Source organism: Erythrolamprus reginae, chromosome 1, assembly GCF_031021105.1.
Source record: "Erythrolamprus reginae isolate rEryReg1 chromosome 1, rEryReg1.hap1, whole genome shotgun sequence".
NCBI classification, from domain to species: Eukaryota; Metazoa; Chordata; class Lepidosauria; order Squamata; family Dipsadidae; genus Erythrolamprus; species Erythrolamprus reginae.
Window position 1 is genome coordinate 183,926,305 of NC_091950.1, and position 23,008 is coordinate 183,949,312.

General features: G+C 40.7%; 1 protein-coding gene across 1 annotated transcript in view; it reads right to left on the minus strand.

Moving 5' to 3' along the window:
- Positions 1-22,635, minus strand: part of DPP4 (dipeptidyl peptidase 4) — a 91,541-nt gene extending 68,906 nt beyond the window's left edge. The window contains exons 1-5 of the mRNA XM_070731650.1: positions 22,387-22,635; positions 18,974-19,061; positions 5,774-5,860; positions 4,325-4,416; positions 4,144-4,218 (exon numbers count right to left, since the gene is read on the minus strand). Coding sequence (XP_070587751.1) covers positions 4,144-4,218; positions 4,325-4,416; positions 5,774-5,860; positions 18,974-19,061; positions 22,387-22,392 — 348 coding nt within the window. The 5' untranslated portion in view covers positions 22,393-22,635. The remainder of the gene's footprint in view (positions 1-4,143; positions 4,219-4,324; positions 4,417-5,773; positions 5,861-18,973; positions 19,062-22,386) is intronic.
- Positions 22,636-23,008: the final 373 nt, after the last annotated feature.

Sequence of the window (23,008 nt, forward strand, 5' to 3'; positions counted from 1 at the left end):
TAAAAAATCAACTTTAACTCAGGCCTCTTGATACCTTCTAGAATTAAAGATTTCCAATAATAAATATCAGTCCTAATGTATAGCTACTATATAACATGTAATATTTAGCTATACTGCTAAACTATAATTTATTATGACATGAAGACCTCCCTCAACATTAAGAGCTGTCTTTTACCTTATCACAAACAAATTGAGGGCATTCCTACGCTACTCTAGTCCCTTTGACCAGTTCTCCACAAAGCATTATGTAGCTAAATCACACCTATATATTTTTGTCAATCTGGAATTAACAATCTAAACTTTGTCAATTTGGAATTCTGATAACATGCAGACTGACCAACAGAATCAGTTATATGAAATGAGTGGCACACTTTCATGAACAGCCACAGACCTCAGAACAGGAAAAATCTCCTTACTTCAATTTACAAGGCAAATAAATATTTACCACACACACACACACACACACACACACATACACTTATTTTTCAATATCTATTTGTGACACTGTTTCAAGTTATTATGACGAGACTCTGGCTGCAAAGGGTTGTTCGTTGCATTTAAAACACAGATGAAAATATTAGGTGAAGATGGTGTCATCATTTTGCAACACCCTTTCCAATAAACAATGGTTATGGTGGATGGATTGGATCAAGTACCTCACTGGAATATTCTTGGGAGTTCTGGACTCCAACCAGCCATAGGCTAAAATGGAAGATATTTCTCCTTGCAAACTAAGAGTTGAGGCAAATTCAGTGGTACAGCGAGTTTCAACTGCTTTGAAACTCTTCAAATTTGGTACTCAACACATTTTGATGTGAAAATGTTGCCCTGGTACTCATCATTTGGTTGCTACTCAATGCACAAGCTAGGCTTGTTGATGTTGATTACCTTGTGACTCTCTATATTATCCCTCATGGAAAAAATCTGTTCGATATTTATCATTTTTGGTTCTCATTGCATTTCCTGGAATGAATTAATGATGAGTCCTGAGGTACCACTGTACCTAAGAATGCCTCTACTTACAAACTTTTCTAGATATGAACCGGATGTTCAAGATTTTTTTGCCTCTTTTCAAGAACCATTTTCCACCTACAAATCCGAGCCAAAACTGTAACCGGAAAAGGCAGGGAGAAGACTCCGTGGGGCCTCTCTAAGAATCTCCTGGGAGGAAACAGGGCCTCCACCCTCCCTGTGGTCCTATTATTATTATTATTATTATTATTATTATTATTATTATTATTATTATTATTATTATTATTATTTAGATTTGTATGCCGCCCCTCTCCATAGACTCAGGGTGACTCACAACAATAATAGTACAATATATAACAAATCTAATAATTAAAAGTCATTAAAAACCCCTTATTTAAAAAGAAACATACACACAAATATACCATGCATAAACTGTATAGGCCCAGGAGAAATGTCTCAGTTCCCCCATACCTGGCAGCAGAGATGAGTTTTAAGAGGTTTACGAAAGGCAAGGAGGGTGGGGGCAGTTGGTTCCAGAGGGTCGGGGCCGCCACAGAGAAGGCCCTTCCCCTGGGTCCCGCCAGACAACATTGTTTAATCGATGGGACCCGGAGAAGGCCAACTCTGTGAGACCTAACCGGTCGCTGGGATTTATGCAGCAGAAGATGGTCTCAGATATATTCTGGCCTGATGCCATGAAGGGCTTTATAGGTCATGACCAACACTTTGCATTGTGACCGGAAACTGATCAGCAACCAATGCAGACTGCAAAGTGTTGGTGTAACATGGGCATACTTGGGGAAGCCCATGATTGCTCTCGCAGCTGCATTCTGCACGATCTGAAGTTTCCAAACACTTTTCAAAGGTAGCCCCATGTAGAGAGCGTTTCCTCAATCGCACACATTATTTGCTTTTACATTGATTCCTATGGGAAAAATTGCTTCTTCTTACAAACTTTTCTACTTAAGAACCTGGCCATGGAACGAATTAAGTTCGTAAGTAGAGGTACCACTGTATCTGTATTTTTGTCCTGTTTTGTTTTTTCAAAAGATACGACTACTTCAGTTGTATGATATTATGGATTCAAAGAGGAAAATGTGCTTTGGAATATGCATGATGTACACCTTGAATCTAACAGTGAGAAAAAGCTGCCATTTTACCTGCAATGAAAAGGCACATATGATTAAAGGAGCGATGTATGTATTACGTGTATTCCAATCTATTGTTTCCTTTTTTAATCCGGATTACAGTACAATATCCATGGCTTCCTGGAATCATAGTGGCTGGAGTAAGGGAAATATATTCTCAGGAGCTACTCACAAGAGCATGGAGTTGAAATACTGGGTGAGAAGCCGGAAGTATAGTTGACTTAAATTCAGAAAACAGCAAAGCAAAAATTTTAATCAAAGAGGAAATACATTCCTCAGCACTGCAGTAGTCCAAAACGGAAAACCAGCCCTGTTCCTTTTTCAAGTAAAGCAATATATTGTTCAGAGTTCAGAGTGCCTTCTGAACCTTTGCAATGTTGTCATCTAAAGGTGCCCTGATAATTTGAAATATTGTTTTGTTTTCAATTAAGAACAAATCACTGATATCTAACTCCTAAACTATGGTGAGTCAAGATTAACTTCAAAACTCACTGCAAGGAATCACACCAGAACAACACAAATAGTTATCAGGCCTTCTTCATTATTTGCTTCATTTCTAATCCCCAAGTCAGCCTTTGGAGCTCTCAAAATCCTCACTCATTTTAACATAAAATTATGGAAATCACAATTCATAATTGGCTTGTTTTCCCAACCTATCAACTGTTAAGTACAGTTTATACAGTTGAGAACAAAAACTTCTGATTATTTCTAAAAATATTCCCCAGAGGAAAGCACTGTGTAGAGATATCTTACACTAACAGGATGCCTTCAGAAAAGACTTGATATCATTCACAATACATCATTCTATAGGGACAAATTATGTGACAATTTATTATATTATATTGTATTGTATTGTATTGTATTTATTTATTTATTTATTGTATTTATATGCCGCTCACTCCAAAAGGACTCTGAGCAGCAAACAATCACAATAAATACAACAACAATTAAAACAGTTAAAATCTAATAATAAAGATCAATAAAAACATTTAAAATCTAATAATAAAGATCAATAAAAACATTTAAAATCTAATAATAAAGATCAATAAAAACATTTAAAATCTAATAATAAAGATCAATAATAGCAATATTATAAAAAACATACATACTTACAATCAGCCTAATTCCAGGCCTGCCAGGAAAGCCAGGTCTTAATGGCTTTCCGGAAGACTGGTAGGGTGGAGATAATGCGGATCTCTGGAGGCAGTTGGTTCCAAAGGGTCGGAGCCACCACAGAGAAGGCTCTTCCCCGAGGTCCCGCCAGCCGACATTGTTTGGTGGACGGGACCTGGAGAAGGCCAAGTCCCTATATTTATATTTATAATTTCAGTATCCTTTGTACTTATACCATTAATATTTCTCCAGAAATTTTTTTATTGATTTTGCTTGTCAGAAAGTCATAAAAAACTGATCATATCACCCTGGGACACTGCAACCATCGTTTATACAGTCCAGTAGCTAAGAGGCCAAATTTTGATCACGTGACCGTGAGAATGCTGCAACAGGTCGTAAGTGTGAAAAACAGTCACAAGTCACTTTTCCCAGTACCACTATAAAACTTTCAGTGATCACTAGTCAGATGGCTGTAAGTTGAGGACTACCTGTGTGGACTAAGTAATTTGTTATTGTTGACAAAAATCACTGTGTTAGTGGTCAAGAAGTTAGGAACGAATGACAAATCAAATACAAGATTACTATTAAAGTAAAATCATTGAAAAGAATTTGGTGCAATGTGGAGAACTGGCTAGAATTTAACAACCACAAAGGGCCTTTCAAGTCCTCAGCTATCTAAAAGCCAAAATGAATCCATATTGTAAAGCAGGGTCTCCAAACATATCAACTTTAAGACTTGTGGACTTCAACTCCCAGAATTCTTTAGCGCCGTGGCTGAGAAATTCTGAGAGTTGAAGTACACAAGTCTTAAATTTGCTAAGTTTGGAGACCCCAGTTGTAAAGGATTAAAACCATTTTTTTTCAATATAAATATACCAAGTGGAGTATAAAAGTATAATATTGTTGCTACCTTCTCATAATTGTATCGCAGAAGAGCAAATTTTCTGTCAGGTGACAATATTGCCTCAGAACTATTGTGATTGTCCTGTAGATAAGGAAAACAAATTAGTAATAAAACATTGTGTGTAAGGAAGGAAATATTCAGTACAGAGCACTTTTGAACTAATGAAGTAGTATTTTTTTAAACGTACTAATGTGCTATTTGATAAGATTAAAGAGTCTTTTCCATCATCAATGTTGTAGAGAAAAACATTGTTCTGATTTGTGTAGACATACTCGTGACCTAAAAAGGGAAGAAAAATAGGAAAATATTCAGTGCCAATAAACAAAACCTTTTCCCTCCCTGCACAGAGTCAATAAATAAATCCTACATTATTTATTAAGTTCATTGTCATAACAGTCTGTTTAGCATGTATAAATTCAAACGAGTTAAAAAAAGCTTAATTTTTAAATTGACTATTTTATGGGTGGAGAATAATCTACACAAATGAATTTCTGGCACTCCATGTTTATGAAGTAGAGCTTATGAAAAATGAAGTGGGGATGAAGGGGGAAAAATGATTTAATTAGTTGGCTAGAACACATCCTATTTACAGTAAAGGAAGTATTTAGAGATGCTGGCTTAGTCTATAACTATCATATGTAGACTGATTTACATACCATGGGGAAAAAAACCTGTGTCTGGGGTTTTCCTGCTTTCCCAATCACCCAGAGGGAGCAGACCCATAACATCCCTTCAGAATTAATCAAACAGCACTGGAGTTGAAACAGTTCAATTTGGAAGAGAGGATCATATAGGTAGCCTGGACCCAAGCAATCCAAGGCTTCACCGACCAATATAGTACTCTGAATTTACTTGTGAACATATTGGTAAGCTGTCAACTCTGAAGTGAGCCTGGCTGAGACCAAAGCCAAAACAATAAAGTTTTCCTGTGGGAACCAAGGACATTCTCACAGTTGGCTGACCAGAGGAGGAACGAAGTAACAAAGCAACTGGACAGCCACCTGGATTGGCCAGCGTGACCAATGAATTGAGGGAAAGGGGAAACTTTTACTTTTAATTAGGTGACATTCACGGGAATGTGTCATCAGTTGTGCCAATTTGATGTATCCAATAAACTGTTCTTTGAGTAACTTGCCTGCCCCGGAGTTCTGTTTTCTATGGGTGCATTACTTGGAACGCTGATATAAGCAATATATTGACTGCAGTATAGGGAGTTGAAGCAACTCTCAAATGCCAGAAACGACTACAATTTCGAGAAAATCTTTAAATGCTGTCCAGTGTATAATAATCACCATTGCTAGGGCTTCTCACTGAAAAAAGGGATACAATCAAAATTGGATAAAAACTCATCACGAGGCTGTTGGCTGCCAATGAGAGGTATAACAGCATTCAATTGTCTCAAATAGTTCTCAGATGAATTTTGTACAAAATCACATTGGCAATCGGTTAGCTGATCACTGACATAAAGCTTTAATAAAGAATATACAAATTTGACTGTGTAAACAAATCTTGTGAGACTGTGATGAAAATGCTCCCAAAGATTGCGTGGTTGGATGCAACTCTTGCATTTTGTCCAACATATATTTGCAAAATATAAGACCACTCTAAGGCATCCCAAAAGTTTAGAATCATTTACCTGACATCCACCGCACATTATATGATTTGTACTGAAACTCATTACTCAGATAATCGTCCAAAGAAAATGTTCTACGTGTATCGGAATCTGTTAACAAAAGAAGAAATAGGGGGAAGAAAGTGTAAGGTTTGCTTCCATTCAAAGTCCAGGAAAGAAAGACCCCCAACTCCATTTGATAGAGATGAATATTTTTACTAGACCAGAAGTGATAGCAACAAAAGGAAAGCAAGTTCTGAGGCAAAAGGCATGTAAAATGCATTTACAAAGAATCTCAAAACCCTCCCTCATAACCCCCCAGGGCAATTCATCCAATCCCCATGTTCCAAGATGTCAGGTGGGTGCACCTGTCATTAGGTCTTCCACATCTGGCCCGGTGAAGCCATTGACCTTGAACAAGCTATAAACATGTCCATGTAGCCTGGCAGTACCTGGCAGCCAGCAATGAGAACTTTCCTCCCTAGCATTCTAATCAAACATAAGGAGAACAACTTCCAGCACTCTTCCCCTCCCCTCGCCCAAATACCCAATCTCCCCCCCCCACCAATTACTATGGCAGTTGAATCAAACAAGCGAAGTGGTATAGTGGAGGCTGACAGTAAGGTTCACCTTGAAGGATACTATCACCATATTGCAGCGGAATGGTACAACTCAACCCAGCCAACTTGCTGCAGCCAGCCAACTCAACATGGCCAATTCACCACAAGGTAATTTACCACAACAAACTCACCATGGGACAACTTGCCACGCAACAATTTAACAATTCCAATATTTAAAATAAATTAAAACTTATTTTAATTTTTGTCATTCACATTTCATTCAGTCCATCCCTTTTCATCTATTAATGGTTCTATTCCACAATTTCTTTGATTATTGTAACTCTTGTCCCACAGCAATACTGAATTATCTTTCTTCCGTTGGATGTTTCTGAAATAATAAAGCATTTAATTTCTTTTTGCTAAGGAATCTCTTTATGCTGTTTTATCAGTCTGAAGGTGACTTTTCACTCAATTTCCTATGAGAGGCTTTGCTAAAAATTAGCAGCTTCATCGATTGTATGGATCTAATAATCGCTTTTATTGAATAATGTTTTTTTGCATGCATAAACTAAAAATTGCAGTATTACATCCTGCCTTTCTTCTATATTTTTAATTCTAAGCTTATAGTAAATTTTAAAAATCCAATTCTATTAAAAGGACAAGAAAGAATTCAATAAAATAAACAGGTATTGCAGGAAAAAAAAGTGTGAGGAAGCCAACTGTAGGCTTGAGCTCTGGGAAACAAAATTCAAAGCATTGTGCATAGATAATAAAGTTCATGGCTTATTGGCATAATTAATTGTAACTCTATATTTTCTTTGAAGAAGGTTCTAAAAGTATGGTAGTCCTTAACTTAAGACCACAATTGGGGCCAGAATTTCAGTCACTAAGTGATGCTAAGTTGTTAAGTAAATTGGACCTGATTTTATGACTATGTTTACCATGGTCATTAAATGATTAACCATGGTCATTAAGTGAATCTGGCTTCTCCAATTGACTTTGCTTGTCAGACATTAGCTGGAAGGTCAGAAATCATGATCACATTATTGCACAACATTGCAACCATTGCAAATGGGATACCAAAATTACAATCACACGACAAACGTAATACAATATTTTATAACTTCCAAGGATGGGTCATAACATAAGTCTTTTTTTAGATCACTGTAATTTTAAACAATGCGTCATGCTGGGAAAGGTGGAAGGAAAGAGAAGAAGTATGTAACTCAATGCACTGTCCTTGACATATTACAATCAATCACCATCCAGCACAGGTTATTCTGTCATTGTTAACAGCTTGTACATCACCTGAATCTTTACTTCCTTTTTTGTAATCAGAGGTTATTCAGATCACAGATAAACTGAGAAACCCCAGGCATAATAAAAGTCCAAAGTCCAACTTTAGTATTTCAATAAAAGTCTGATAAAATAGCATAAGCTGTCAAAGTTTCTATCTTTTCAGATAAGAGATTTTATTAGACATTTATTGAGACAAGATATCTATGGTAAACAAGATAAGATCCATATTTTCCAGAATGCCTTACTAGATGAGATCAGTGAAGGTAAAGGTTTCCATATTCAATCATGTCTGACTCTAGGGGGCGCTACTCATCTCCATTTCTTAGATGTGGGTGTTGTCTGAAAACGTTTCTATGGGCATGTGGCCAGCATGAAATCATGCCGCAGGGCAGAGTCTGTGGCAAAACCCAAACACTGTTGCCTTCCCAGTGAGCTGGTGCATTTTTATCTAGTAGCATTTTCATGCTTTCAACTTGCTAGGTGGGCAGAAGTTGAGGCAAGAAAGGGGACTCATCCTATTTATATGGCCCTAGCATCTTGAACCCTGACTGTCAGCTTTCCAGCTGATGAGCTCAGCTTTTTAACTGCTGAACCATTGCACCCTCCACCTCCACATTTTACTATAGGGTTAAACAGACTTACTAGGAATAATAGGATCAAAGAAGTATTGGGCTGCCCCCGGTACGCCTGGGTTTGCCTGATCCTTTAGTGAAAACAGTGATGCCTGCACATCTGCACGGCCCCCCCACACCCCCACACCCCTGCACAATAATTTGCTTCTGCGCATGCGCGCAAGCACAGAAATATGCAAAAATCAGCAACTTTCTGTGATTTTCGGCCTTTGTTTGCTTTTGCACATGCACGGAAGCAAAGAAATCAGCCAAAATAGCCAAAATTCCACACATGTGAAAATCCTCATGTGAGATTTCGACAATTTTCGCCAATTTCTTTGCTTTGTCATCACAGTACCAGTTCAGTCGGTGTCGGTCTGTGGGCACAGCCATCCTTTTTAAAAAAAATATTTTTGGATATATATATTTTTGGGAATATTTCCCCCCAATTTTTTTTTCTTCTGTGCACATATGCAGAAGCTGAAGACCCATCCCCAGTGCAGTTTTAATCTCAGGCTTAAAATATCAAAGTCCTTTTTGATAACAGAGCTCGGTGTTCAGGGCAGTTTATGTTTCTGGCAGATCACTGATTACCCAATACAGAATGCAATGGTCAAACAGACAAACCTCTTGTTACAACAGAGAATGTCACAAACTTTTCTCCAGATTCGATTTTAAAATTAATTATTTTCTCCTTATTTCCTCCCAAAGTGCTTTGGAAATTAATTTAAATTGTTTGCTTAGTATTAAAAATAATTGGTTGCCGATCAGTTTCTGGTCACAATTCAAAGTGTTGGTTATGACCTATAAAGCCCTTCATGGCACCGGACCAGATTATCTAAGGGACCGCCTTCTGCTGCACGAATCCCAGCGACCAGTTAGGTCCCACAGAGTGGGCCTTCTCCGGGTCCCGTCAACTAAACAATGTCGGTTGGCGGGGCCCAGGGGAAGAGCCTTCTCTGTGGCGGCCACGGCCCTCTGGAACCAACTCCCCAGAGATTAGAATTGCCCCCACCCTCCTCGCCTTTCGTAAGCTCCTTAAAACCCACCTCTGCCATCAGGCATGGGGGAACTGAGATACTCTTTCCCCCTAGGCATTTACAATTTATGCATGGTATGTTTGTTTGTATGTATGATTGGTTTTACAATAAGGGTTTTTTAGTTGTTTTAGTATTGGATTTACATGTTGTTTTTTTAATATTGTTGTTAGCCGCCCCGAGTCTATGGAGAGGGGCGGCATACAAATCCAATAAATAAATAAATAAATAAATAAAGGCCTACTCTACTAATAGAGAAAACGGAGAGGGGAGGCATACAAATCTAATAAATAAATAAATAAAATAAAATAAAGTAAATAGTAATTACCTAGTGCAATGATGGCAGAGCTTTTCTTCCTTGGGTGCTGAAAGAGCATGCACGTGCGCTATTGAGCCTGCGCGAGTGCCCACACCCATAATGCAATGCCTGGGAAGGGTGAAAACAGCTTCCCCCACCCCCTGGAGGTCCTCTGGATGCTGGAAACAGCCTGTTCCCCAACTTCTGGTGGGCCCAGTAGGCTTGTGTTTCGCCCTCCCCAGGCTCCAAAGGCTTCCCTGGAGCCAGAGGAAGGGTAAAAACACCCACCCCCATCCCCCCAGAAGCTCTCTGGAGGCCACAAACACTCTCCCGGAACCTCTGTGCAAGCCAAAAATCAGCTGACCAGCATACAAATGCACGTTGGAGCTGAGCTAGGGCAATGGCTCACGTGCCAGCAGATATGGCTCCGCATGCCGCCTGTGGTACATGTGTCATAGGTTCGCTATCACTGACCTAGTAGAACAAACCCTAAATATATTGCAATGATTAAAATAAATTGATTAGATTTTTATCCTGCCTTTAAAAATATATTCTGGGCAACTCAATGAAGTGAACATATCTACAATATTCCCACTCATATTTTTCCCTACAACAGTAACCTTGTGAAGTGGGTTGAGCTGAGAGAGCAACTGGCCCAAAGTTTACCAGCTGGCTTTCATGGATAAGGCAGGATTACAACTCACAGTTTCCTGACTGCCAGGCCAGCACCTTAAACACTACACCAAATGTAGTGTGGTTCTGTTGTCATTTTTTAAGAGTGACAAAGAAAAAATAATCCATATAACACCCACAGAGAGTGGTATAGGATTCTAGACAATCCATAAAATAATACAATTTGTTTTCATCTATAGAATATAAAAACTTTTCAAAGACAAATAATAAACTTGCACCTAAGGTCTATTCCTTGAATCAGTTACATAAAAGTATCATCTTTGCTGTGTTGTATATTTGACAGACTTAAAAATCCTGATAAGATTTTCTATCTTTTAGAAATACAGGTTGCTGCATACATAAAGTTGCAGCCAATATACGAGATTATTGAGTTATATAAAAAGATAAGTTCACTGCAATTTACTAAAAATATCTGCATTTACTATTTTTCTTTAAACAACTATAATTTAATATACAGTATTTTTATTTTTGAATATAAACTTTTCATTAACACAATTTGCTTTGTCATCAAAAGAATGATTTCTGGGATTTAGTTAGTGCTCTGAATTTTCCAGAAAGAAACTCCTAGGTAATTTAAATTTGTTAATGCCAACATGAACGAGTCTTCGGAGAGGGGCGGCATACAAATCCAAATAATAAATAAATAAATAAATAAATAAATAAATAAATAAATAAATAAATAAATAAATAAATAAATGAACAAACTATCGTTAAGAGCTCTGTAAACCACTTAAAGAGGGCTGTGAAGCAGAATATAAGTCTAAGTGTGAAGTGTGTGAACTGTCAACATTTCTGAAATCACAGTACAGTGGTACCTCTACTTATAAACTTAACTCATAAGTTCTTAAGTAGAAAAGTTTGTAAGAAGAAGCACTTTTTCCCATAGGAATCAATGTAAAAGCAAATAATGTGTGCAATTGGGGAAATCACAGGGAGGGTGCAGGCCCTGCTTATTTATTTTATTTATTTATTTATTAGATTTGTATGCCGCCCCTCTCCGTAGACTAGGGGCAGCTCACAACAATAATAAAACAATGTATGACAAATCTAATATTTAAAGTAACTAAAAAACCCTTATTAAAAAGCAGAACATACACACAAACAGACCATCCATAAATTGTATAGGCGTGGGGGAGGGGGATATCTCAATTCCCCCATGCCTGACAACAGAGGTGGGTTTTAAGGAGCTTGCGAAAGGCAAGGAGGGTGGGGGCAATTCTGATCTCTGGGGGGAGCTGGTTCCAGAGGGCTGTTCCCCTGAGTCCCGCCAAACGACATTGTTTAGTCGACGGGACACGGAGAAGGCCAACTCTGTGGGACCTAACTGGTCACTGGGATTCGTGCGGCAGAAGGCAATCCCAGAGATATTCTGGTCCGATGCCATGAAGGGCTTTATAGGTCATAACCAACACTTTGAATTGTGACCGGAAACCGATCAGCAACCAATGCAGACTGCGGAGTGTTGGTGTAACATGGGCATATTTAGGGAAGTCCATGATTGCTCTTGCAGCTGCATTCTGCCCGATCTGAAGTTTCCAAACACTTTTCAAAGTTAGCCCCATGTAGAGAGCGTTACAGTAGTCGAGCCTCGAGGTGATGAGGTCATGAGTGACTGTGAGCAGTGACTCCAGGTCCAAATAGGGCCGCAACTGGTGCACCAGGTGAACCTGGGCAAATGCCCCCCTTGCCACAGCTGAAAGATGTTTCTCTAATGTGAGCTGTGGATTGAGGAGGATGCCCAAGTTGCGGATCTTCTCTGAGGGGGTCAATGATCCCCCCCCCAGGGTAATGGATGGACAGATGGAATTGTCCTTGGGAGGCAAAACCCACAGCCACTCCGTCTTATCAGGGTTGAGTTTGAGTTTGTTGACACCCATCCAGACCCCAACAGCCTCCAGGCACCGGCACATCACATCCACTGCTTCATTGACTGGACATGAAGTGGAGATATACAACTGGGTATCATCTGTGTACTTATGATACCTCAACCCATGCCCTTGGATGATCTCGCCCAGCGGTTTCATGTAGATATTAAATAGCAGGGGGAGAGGACCGACCCCTGAGGCACTCCACAAGGGAACCTAGTGGTCGACCTCTGACCCCCACTAAGACCAACTGCGACTGACCGGAGATTTAGGAGGAGAACCACTGAAGAATAGTGCCTCCCACTCCCAACCCCTCCAGCTGACGCAGAAAGATACCATGGTCGATGGTATCGAAAGCCGCTGAGAGGCCGAGAAACACCAGGACAGAGGATAAACCCCGCCAGAGATCATCCATCAATGCGACCAAAGCAGTTTCCGTGCTGTAGCCGGGCTTGAATCCTGACTGCTGAGGGCCTAGATAATCGGCTTCTTCCAAGCACCATTGGAGCTGGAGCGCCACCACCTTCTCAACAACCTTCCCCATAAAGGGAAGGTTGGAGACTGGCCGATAGTTGTTAAGAATGGCAGGGTCCAGGGAAGGCTTCTTAAGGAGGGGGGGCACTCCTTGTAGGGAGCCGGAAAGGACCCCCTCCCCAAAGAAGCATTGACAATCTCCTGGACCCAGCTCCATGTCACCTCCCTGCTGGCTGAGACCAGCCAGGAGGGACACGGATCCAGTAAGCAGGTGGCAGAACTCACAGCTCCAATGGCCTTGTCCACTTCATCAGGTGTCACCAGATCAAACTCTTCCCAGACAGATGGACAAGTACGGGCCCCAGTCACCTCGACTGACTCGTTGTCAGTCGACTCTATTATCCAATTGGAGTCAAGGTCCGCTCAGATCCGAGCTATTTTATCAGCGAAAAATGTGTTAAAATCCTCGGCACTACTCTGCAAGGGCTTCCCAATTCCCCCCTGGTTAACAAGGGAGTGGGTCCCCCTAACAGAGCGGCTGGGCAGGATTCTGCTGATGCAATCAAGGCGGCATGATACGCGCATCTTGCCGCCTTGAGCGTCACTTTGTAAGTCTTAATATGAGCTCTTACAAGTGTTTGATCAGATTCGGACTTACTCTTCCTCCATCACTTCTCTAGACATCTCTTTTGGCGTTTCAACTCCCAGAGCTCCTCGTTGAACCATGCACAATCCAGTCAAGAGCCTCCGCAATCCAGTCAAGAGCCTCCGCTGCAGCCTTGTTCCAGGCCTCAGCAAGAGACTCTGCCGAACTGTGGACGAGTGTATCTGGAATAACCCCAAGTGCCTTCTGAAAGCCCTCTGGGTCCATCAGGCGTCTGGGGCGGAACCACCTAGTCAGTTCCGCTTCCCTGCAGGGAAGGATTGGAGCCAGGAAGTCAAGCCGCAGCAGAAAATGGTCTGATCATGACAAAGGCAACACTTCTAAGCCCCTTAGTCTCAGACCATCGCTCAATTGCTCAGAGAGGAATACCATGTTGGATACGTGCCCCCCTCATGAGTTGGACCCTGTACTACTTGAGTCAGGTCCATGGCTGTAATGGTGGCCATGAACTCCTGTGCTAGCCCAGAGGTTTCATTGAGTGACGGTAGGTTAAAGTCCCCCAAGACAATAAATCTGGGGAACCCTACCCCCCAGGAGATTCCTAGAGGGGGCCCATGGAGGCTTTTCCCCACCTTTTCCAGCCCTGTTTCCTCCGAGGAAATTCCTAGGCTTCTCGGTGCCTTCTCCCCACCTTTTCCGGCCCTGCTTCCTCCCAGGAGATTCCTAGAGAGCCCCCACGGAGGCTTCTCCCTGCCTTTTCTGGTTAAAGTTTTGGAGGCTCGGGTTTGTAAGTAGAAAACGTTTCTTGAGAAGAGGCAAAAAAATCTTGAACACCCAGTTCTTATCTAGAAAGGTTCGTAAGTAGAGGCGTTCTTAGGTAGAGGCACCACTGTATTCTGTAACAGGTAATTAGAATAATATGCGGTATATTTACGTCATGTCTACAGTATAATAATTTAGAGGGTTATTTTACTTTACACTTTCTATGGAAATATTCATCCACTACAAGAGGAATTAAGTTATTATTCAAACACTGAAATAATGCAGTGTAAATAATGCAGGTTGTTCCTAGTGAAAGGGTTGTTTTTCTACCAAGAGAAAACTTCCTCTTTTTTTTTATATGCCAAGTTTCTGTTACAGTTTCATATACAAAACATAAAAAAGAAGGCTCCACTCTAAGAAGCTGAATTAACTGATAACAGTTACAATTGTTTCACTGACTCTTTTGCAGATCCACACATTCTCATGAACGATAAATTCTAAAACACACAGGAACTGTGAATACTCATTGACCACAAATTCATTCAGGATTTGATGTTTAATAAGTTTAATGTTATACCAATGCTATTAAATAAATAAACAAACAAATAAATAAGTAAATAAATAAATGCTATTAAATAAATAGCATTGAATTAAGCTAAATCATGCAGTAATGAACAACCAATTTCATCTCATATTACAAAAATGAGACCAAATTTATGCTACAAGTGGATTCATTTCAGGGGCGAGCTATCATTCCTGGCCCTACAGGAACAGGCTGGGAGTACGCCCCCGCTTCCCCCTCTTGTGTGTGCATGTGTGCGCAAGCATGATTTCTATGTGCAGAAGCTATGAACCCGGAAATGGGCAAAGAGATAAGTGCCCGCTCGCCACTGCTGTTTCCCCCCCCCACTGTTACCGCCGTTTGCCTCGCTCGCCTCACTCTTGGGGAGAATGACAGCAGCGCGGGCGGTGGGGGGAGCCAGCGGAAGAGGCGAACAAGGGGCTCGCGGGGGGAAAAGGCAGTGTACGCGGTGGGGGAAGGAAGGGCTTGTGGTGGGGGAAGGCAGCACTCACAGCGGAGGAAGGAAGGACTTGCAGCAGGAGAAGGAAGGGCTTGAGGCGGGGGAAGGCAGCGCTCGTGCCGGGAAGGGCAGGGGTAGGTCTGGGGAAACACCAGTGGCCCGTGCTAGGCACTACATTGCCTCCACTGGAACCGCGTTCTCCACCGTTTAGGGTCGGGCCCACCACTGATTCATTTTAACATGATATTTTATTCAAGTGAACAAATAACTAAAGTCAGTAAAAATATTTAATGCCTTCTTCCTATTTTACCCACAACAATAAACCTTGAGGTGAGTTGGATTGAGAGAAATGATTGGCTCTAGGTCACCCACCTGGCTTTCATATTTCAGGTGGGAATAGAACTGACAGTCTCCTGGTCTCTAGCCTGGTGACTTAACCGTTAGACCAAACTATATACTCAGTGCAAAATTTCTGAAGAACTGAGCCTGAATTTTGGGCTCTTTCCAGTTTAAGAATAGAGCAGGGGTGTCAAACTCGATGTCATTGAGGGCTACATAGGGTGGGCAATGTCACTTGGAGCACCTGCAGTGGCCCAAGTGCTCTGTTAGCAAAAATGAGCTCCCAAGCTCTGTATTTACTTACTTACTTACTTACTTACTTACTTACTTACTTACTTACTTACTTACTTACTTACTTACTTACTTACTTACTTGTTTGTTTGTTTGTTTGTTTAATCGAAGTTAAAGGGACTAATTAAAAATCTAAAATCTGTTAAACAGACTAAAATAACAACCCTAAAAACCCATATCTTAAAACCACTCACTCTCACATTCATATATACTGTATCTCAGCCATAACATGGGCAGGAGCAACCCCAAGCCTGCCAGCAAAGATATGTCTTCAGCAACTTCCAAAAAGGCCAGGAGGGTGGGAGTGGTGTGAATCCCTGGGGGCAGTTGATTCCAAAGGGCCTGAGCTGCCACAGCATTGCTTGGCTGAAGGCCATCTCTGTGAGCCCTGACTGGCCGCTGGGATACATGAGGCAAGAGACGGTCCCATGGGTAGTCTGATCCTAAGCCATGTAGGGCTTTATAGGTAACAACCAACACTTTGAATTGCATTTTGAGACTAATCAGGAGCCAATACAGCTCATGTTGACGAGACATGGGCATACCAGGGAAGGCCCACGATGGCTCGCACGGCTGCGTTCTCCGAACATTCTTTAAAGGTAGCCCCATGTAGAGAGCATTGCAGTAATCGAACCTCAAGGTGATGAGGGCGTGAGTGACTGTAAGGAGAGACTCCCTGTCCAGATAAGGTCACATCTGGTGCACCAGGCAAACCTGTGCAAACGTCCTTCTTGCCACAGCTGAGAGATGTTGTTCCAAAAGTAGCTGTGGATCAAAGAGGACTCCCAAGTTGCAGACCTTCTCTGAGGGGGTTAAAGACTACCACCCTCCCAAGGTGATAGATGGACAGGTGGTAATGTCTTTGGGAGGCAACAGATGGTAATGTCTTTGAGCCTATTGGCACCCATCCCTCACAGCCTCCATACACCAGCACATCACCTTGACTGCTTCACTGACTTGGCACGGGGTGGAAATGTACAGCTGAGTATCATCAGCGTACTGATGGTAACTCACCCCATGTTGACAGATGATCTCACCCAGAAGTTTCATGTAGATACTGAATAGCAGGGGGAAGAGGACAGACCCCTGAGGCACCCCACAAAGGAGGGGCCTAGGGGTTGTATGTGCTGTATGGTTTTTAATTGTTGAGGTTTTTATATATTTTATTATTAGATTTGTTCCATTGTTATACTGTTTTTATTACTGTTGTGAGCCGCCCCGAGTCTTCGGAGAGGGGCGGCATACAAATCTAATAAATTGAATTGAAATTGAATTGAATTGACCTCTGATCTCCCACTAACACCGACTGCGACCAACCAGAGAGGTAGGAGCAGAACCACTGTAGAATGGTGCCTCCCACTCCCAACCCCTCCAGCCAGTGCAGAAGAATACGATGTTATTGAAAGTCGCTGAGAGATCAAGAAGCACCAGGATAGAGGAGTGACTCCTATCCTAGGCCTGCCATAGATCATCCATCAGTGCAACCAAAGCAGTCTCAGGGCTGTAGCCGGCACTGAAGCCAGGCTGCAGAGGCCCTAGGTAATCAGCTTCATCCAAGGATTGCTGGAGCTGGAGCACCACCACCTTCTCAACAACCTTCCCTAACAAGGGAAGGTTGGAGACAGGATGATAGTTGTTTAAAACAGCCAGATCCAAGGAAGGCTTCTTGAGGAAGACGTGCACAATTGCCTCCTTTAAGGGAGACAGAAAGGACCCTTCCCTCAAAGAAGCATTGACAACCGCCTGGATCCAGCCCCGTGTCACCTCCCTGCTGGTCAAAACCAGCCAGGACGGACACCGTATCAATAAACAGGTGGCAGAGCTCACAGCTCCTATGGCCTTTTCCACTTCATCAGGTGTTACCAGGTCAAACTCCTCCCACATAACTGGACTAAGGCCCCTGTCACCTCGACTGATTTATTGTAAGTCAACGCTGCATTCCAATCGGAGTCCAGGTCCGTCCAGATCTGAGCGACTTCATCTGTGAAAAACTCATTGAAATCCTCAGCACTACCCTGCAAGAGTTCGTCAATGCCCAACCCCCATGTAAAGGAGGGAGCGAGTCACCCTAAACAGGGTGGCTGGGCAAGATTCTGCTGATGCAGTCAAGGAGGAATGATATGCCCAACTTGCCACATTGAACGCCTTGAGGTATATCTCATCTCTTGCAAACGATGGGGGCCACAGCAAAAAAGACTGTTCTCCTGGATGCCTCCAACTGAAATTCTTTATATATTTATATTTTTATATTTATAATTTATATTTACTTTAGTTACTTTCTTTCTACCTTCTATGTCTTGCTTCCTTTGCATTTTTATTCTTTTTTCTTTTTCTTTGTTTTTTTCTTTCTTTATTCATTTTCTTTCTTTCAATTTAAATTAATTTTACTATTGCAATTATAATCTCTAATACATTTTTTAAAAACTGACTTAAGGAAGCAAAAAGAGTTTGTTTAAATCTAAACTATAATATCAGCACATCTGCTTAGATTTTATATGCCTTTTATTGAAAAAGGCTTTTCAGAAAAATGATTGATTAAATTGTAATGCTATACCTTCAGTATCCAGAATAATTTTGTATTGAAAAAGCAAATCCAATGAGAATTTAATTTTAATTGGAATCTATTCTTGAACTACAATTTTATTCAAGGAGTTTACCACATGAGATATTTGGGGATTAGAGTTCATATTTTAATATATAATTTATAATACCATATTGGTAAAATGAATGATCCATTATTTATTGTTTTCTTTCAATGATTAATATAATGTTAACTAAGAATTTTTAGATTAAACTTTGCACCTTGCATTATGGTTATAAAAACAATTTAATCCAACTATAATGTTTAACAGGTATATATGAGTTTTGACCAGAAAATGGGCATGAAATATCTCATACTAGTGTAAGTCTGTTATTATGTTCAGAATGTCTTAATTTTATGTGTCAAATATGTTGCTCATCCACCCATTTATACCTGATTTTCTCATTTCTACAACCTATTTCTTATATTATTTGAAAAATATATTTTCTTATATAAATATAATTCTACTTATATAAGAAAATCATATAAATAATTTTAAAGGAATAGAATTACATCCAATGATTTATTGAAACAACTGACCCTTTTCAGATTTACATAGAAACTAAAAAAGTAGGCTGCTTTAATAAGTAGCAGGAATATGCTAAATTATCTGAATTATTTTCAGGAAGAAAATACTTTATTTTCAAAGTTTGTACATCTCTGATTTATATAACACCAGATCATTCTTTTCCCTCTGTTTTAGGTAGAGGTTCTAGCAGAAGGCTTTAGAAAATTGAGTTTCAAAAATCATTTACAATACTAAAATAGAAAGTAATGATTAAACTTACCTTCCCTTGTTAGCAAAACTACTGGAACAACTATGGCTGTAATGATAACTCCAAGTGCAAGAAGCCCTAATAAGCACTTCACTACCGTCTGGAAAGAAACAAATGAAGAAGTTAAATGTATGTTAGAAACTGGGAAATATCTTCTTGACGAAGCCAAGGGCTTATTTACTACAACATCCTATTTCCAACAATGATTCTTCTGAGAATTGCATTAGCAGAAATGTTCATATCATGAGAAATGCTGCTACAGTGGTGATTCAGAAAAGTATACATACTATCTTAGCATGGATAGCAACCACTGATAACTTCTATCTTACTTGAGTTTCAGTAATTCCCTTCAAAAGCTCTCCACATTTATTGTGAATTCTGTGATTTAATTGTGTGCTTGTAGGAACATTGTCCTTTAAAGCAGAGGTATCCAATCTTGGCAACTTTAAGACTCCTATAGTTTTTCAGCCAGTAAAGTTGGCAAAGTTGAAGTCCACAAGTCTTAAAGTTGCCAAGATTGGAGACCCCTGCTTTAACTACCCAAAATCTCTCTCCATTTATTTTTACTGGAGAACCCAGTATTGTGGTGTTATGAAAGTTAGCGAAATATTCCATATTATTAAAATGAGGTAAATGTGTAGGGAGACCTGAAGAAAAAATTATATATATTTTCTCCCAAGGCCTTCCTCATCACAAAATGAAAAACGAAAATGAATTATGAAACATTTGCAAATATTTTTCTTTGCATAAAATATTTTTATGCAATTATTATAATACAGAGGTCTTTTTGAAGATGCACTGTTTCTGAGTTTAACTAACTTAATATGTGAAAAAGTAACAGAGCCTTTATCAAGACAAGACAGCTTTTAAAAGTGTGACCTTACTGACCTCTTAGGAATCTGGATAGGTCAACTGTGGATAATCTAAGGGTAAAGTGTTGGGGGTTTGGGGATGACACTATGGAGTTCGGTAATGAGTTCCACGCTTCGACAATTCGGTTACTGAAGTCATATTTTTTACAGTCAAGTTTGGAGCGGTTAATATTAAGTTTAAATCTGTTGTGTGCTCTTGTGTTGTTGTGGTTGAAGCTGAAGTAGTCACCGACAGGCAGGATGTTGCAGCATATGATCTTGTGGGCAATACTTAGATCTTGTTTAAGGCATCTTAGTTCTAAACTTTCTAGGCCCAGGATTGAAAGTCTAGTCTCGTAGGATATTCTGTTTCGAATGGAGGAGTGAAGGGCTTTTCTGGTGAAGTATCTTTGGACATTTTCAAGAGTGTTAATGTCTGAGATGCGATATGTAAAATTAAAAACAGAAAAACTAAAAACTGTTGGTAAGTATGTTCAGAAAAAGGAAACTGGTTAGAAAATCTTTCATGTGACAAAATGAGGTTTTTTGGTCTGTGCTTGTGTCTTTCTCATTTTTGAAAAATTAATACTTTCGATATATGTTCATAATACACACTTTACTTTTTCTGCACCATTGGTCATTTCCTGAACCTGCTTCCTTTTCTTACAAAGGCATAAAAGAGATACAGTACAGTACTAGATTTCTTACAACATACCACTTCTTTAATATCAGTTGTAACAGATATTAAAAACTTTTAAAGCATATTCAAAAAATAAATTAACATTTGAGTGAATTTTCAATTTTATACTGTACATCGAACATACTTTTATGAACAAACCAAACCATCTGTCATGCATTTCATAGGTAACCAATATTCATAAAGGATGCTAAAACTAAACTCAATTTTCCTCCAATATTTCATCTCCCCAGGCCCTGAAAACAAAACAGTAGTTTTCCTAATAAAAAAATCTGGGAATTTCATTTCTCCAATTCACAGCCATGACATCACAAAGAAGTAACCCTCATCTGCACTTGATACAAATAGAACAGGCTTCTTGTCTCTCAGTTGAGTGGTTTATTTTAATTTTGTGTTAAAACATTATTTGAATTCAAAGTACTCATTAGTTTTTATGCATTTGAAAAGCATCTTTGAATAAAAACTTCCTTCAATCATTTTTGATAAAATTAGAGTTGAAGTCAGAATATTCAAAGGATAGATTGGGAGGGGGTGGAAGCTTGTTTTTCATGGACAATAAAGATAAATACAGCTGGATTATCAACAGGCCTTGTGCCATGTTTTTGAAAAACCACCCTCATTAGGATTGTTCTGCACTTATATTTATTGTTATTATTATTATTTCCTTTGAATCAGATTCTTCTCCAGTGTACATGGACAAGTCTTTATTGCTTTTGGGGGCAAGATTTTCAAGAGGTGGTTTATCACTGCCTTCTTCAGAGGACTAAGATGGTCAATGGTCATCCAGCCAGCTTCACACCAAGGCAGGATTATTTAGTTCCTTCCTTAACTACTGCCCCAAACTGACTGTATTTAATTTATTACCAACATATTTTTCTATTTGTTTCCTCCTTTGATTACTCATTTAATAAAAACAACTTGTCATCAAGATATAAACAGGATTATAATATGACTTTTTTTTTGTCTAAGGGATGGTAGAAGGTCAACAGTTATTTATTTATTCTAGCAACCTGTTCACAAGGATTATATTGGATTTTACATATAATCCTTTTACCTGGTAACTCCCATTCAATACTGCAGATCCTTGCCTGGACCTGTGTTGATTTCACAAGGTTAGCTGCCCATTTCTCCACTATAAGAACATCCATGCTGTAATCATACAAGTATCACCTTCACACTATAGATATGCAAAACCCACCCTCTTTTTATGTAGTGTGAGTAGTGCATATTACTAAACGCTGTGAACAAAACAACCCAGGCAGGAGTATTTCTGTGGTCCCTGTTTCCTGCCAAAGGTGACTTGTCTATGTGGCTTGCAACCAGCCAAGGGCGGGAACAAAATTGAACTCCAAACTTTTTTTTTGGTCTCAAAGTAAGAGAAAAGCACTCCCGGGTTTTTAACGCGTTTGTCAAAATCGATTTGAACCGCAGGAATTCCACACACACACACACACGCTTAAGAACTTTGCTAGTGATTGGCGTTTAGTTGCTTTTTAAAGAAACAAGGCGGGAGGCTCCGTCGAAGGGACGAGGCCATCCTCCACTTAGCGTTGTTCAGCAGCGCCGAGGCGCAACGTTTCCACACGCTGACAACAAAACCGCCCTCTTCAGAAACGATACCGCCACGTGTGCAGCAAGGAGGCTAAACGTTTGAATCGTAGGGCGCCTATCGCGCAACGGCACCGAAAGCGGCGAAGCCTCTTTGCCAAAAAAAAAAAAAAAAAAAGCCACGGGGACACCTCGAGTTTGACAGACGAACGCCGCCCGCCTTGCCTTCGCGCGAGGAAACTCCCAGAGCAGGACTTTTGCCGCAGTTTCCCGCGCGCGTGAACAGCCGCCGCTGTGCTAGACGTGAGAGGTGAAACCCACTTACTCACCTTCATTGCGGGACGTTCCTGACGGTTCTTTGGCTTCAGGGTGTAAAAGAGGAAGAAACAGCAGCGGCGGGCGCCTTTTCCTCAGGCTCTCCCACCCTCCTTCCCTCCCTCCCCGCCTGCCCTCCCGTCCCGGATACGCTGGGTTGTCAGCCGCGCCAAGTTAAACATTAGAGAAGTTCTGAGACGGAGGGCAAAAATCTCTTGGCTGTCACTCCCTGTCAGGATGGGGCCCCGCTGTGGCGCACCACACGCGCAGCAAAGCAACCGGGGAGAGAGAGAAAGAGAGAGACGGGAGGGAGGAGTCAGGAAGGCGGGGAACACAGTATGGGGGGCGAGGTGCCAAGGCGTGGTCAAAAGGCAACCCAAAAAGTACGAAAAAGCCCGCCGCTGGCACAAAGACAGGAAGCTCCCCGCGGTTCGGAGAGAGCGCGGGCGCCGCTCAACCGGTGGAACTGGGTGTGTGGGGAGGAAGCATTGGTTTTTGGCGCGCGTGCGAAACGAACAGACCCGACTGCTGTGTAATACGGAGGGCAATCCCGAGCAATTTCTGGGCGACGAAAAAGTTAGGGCGCACTGGTGCTTGGAGGTGTGGCCGAAATAAACTGTTTAAAACTCTGAGCCT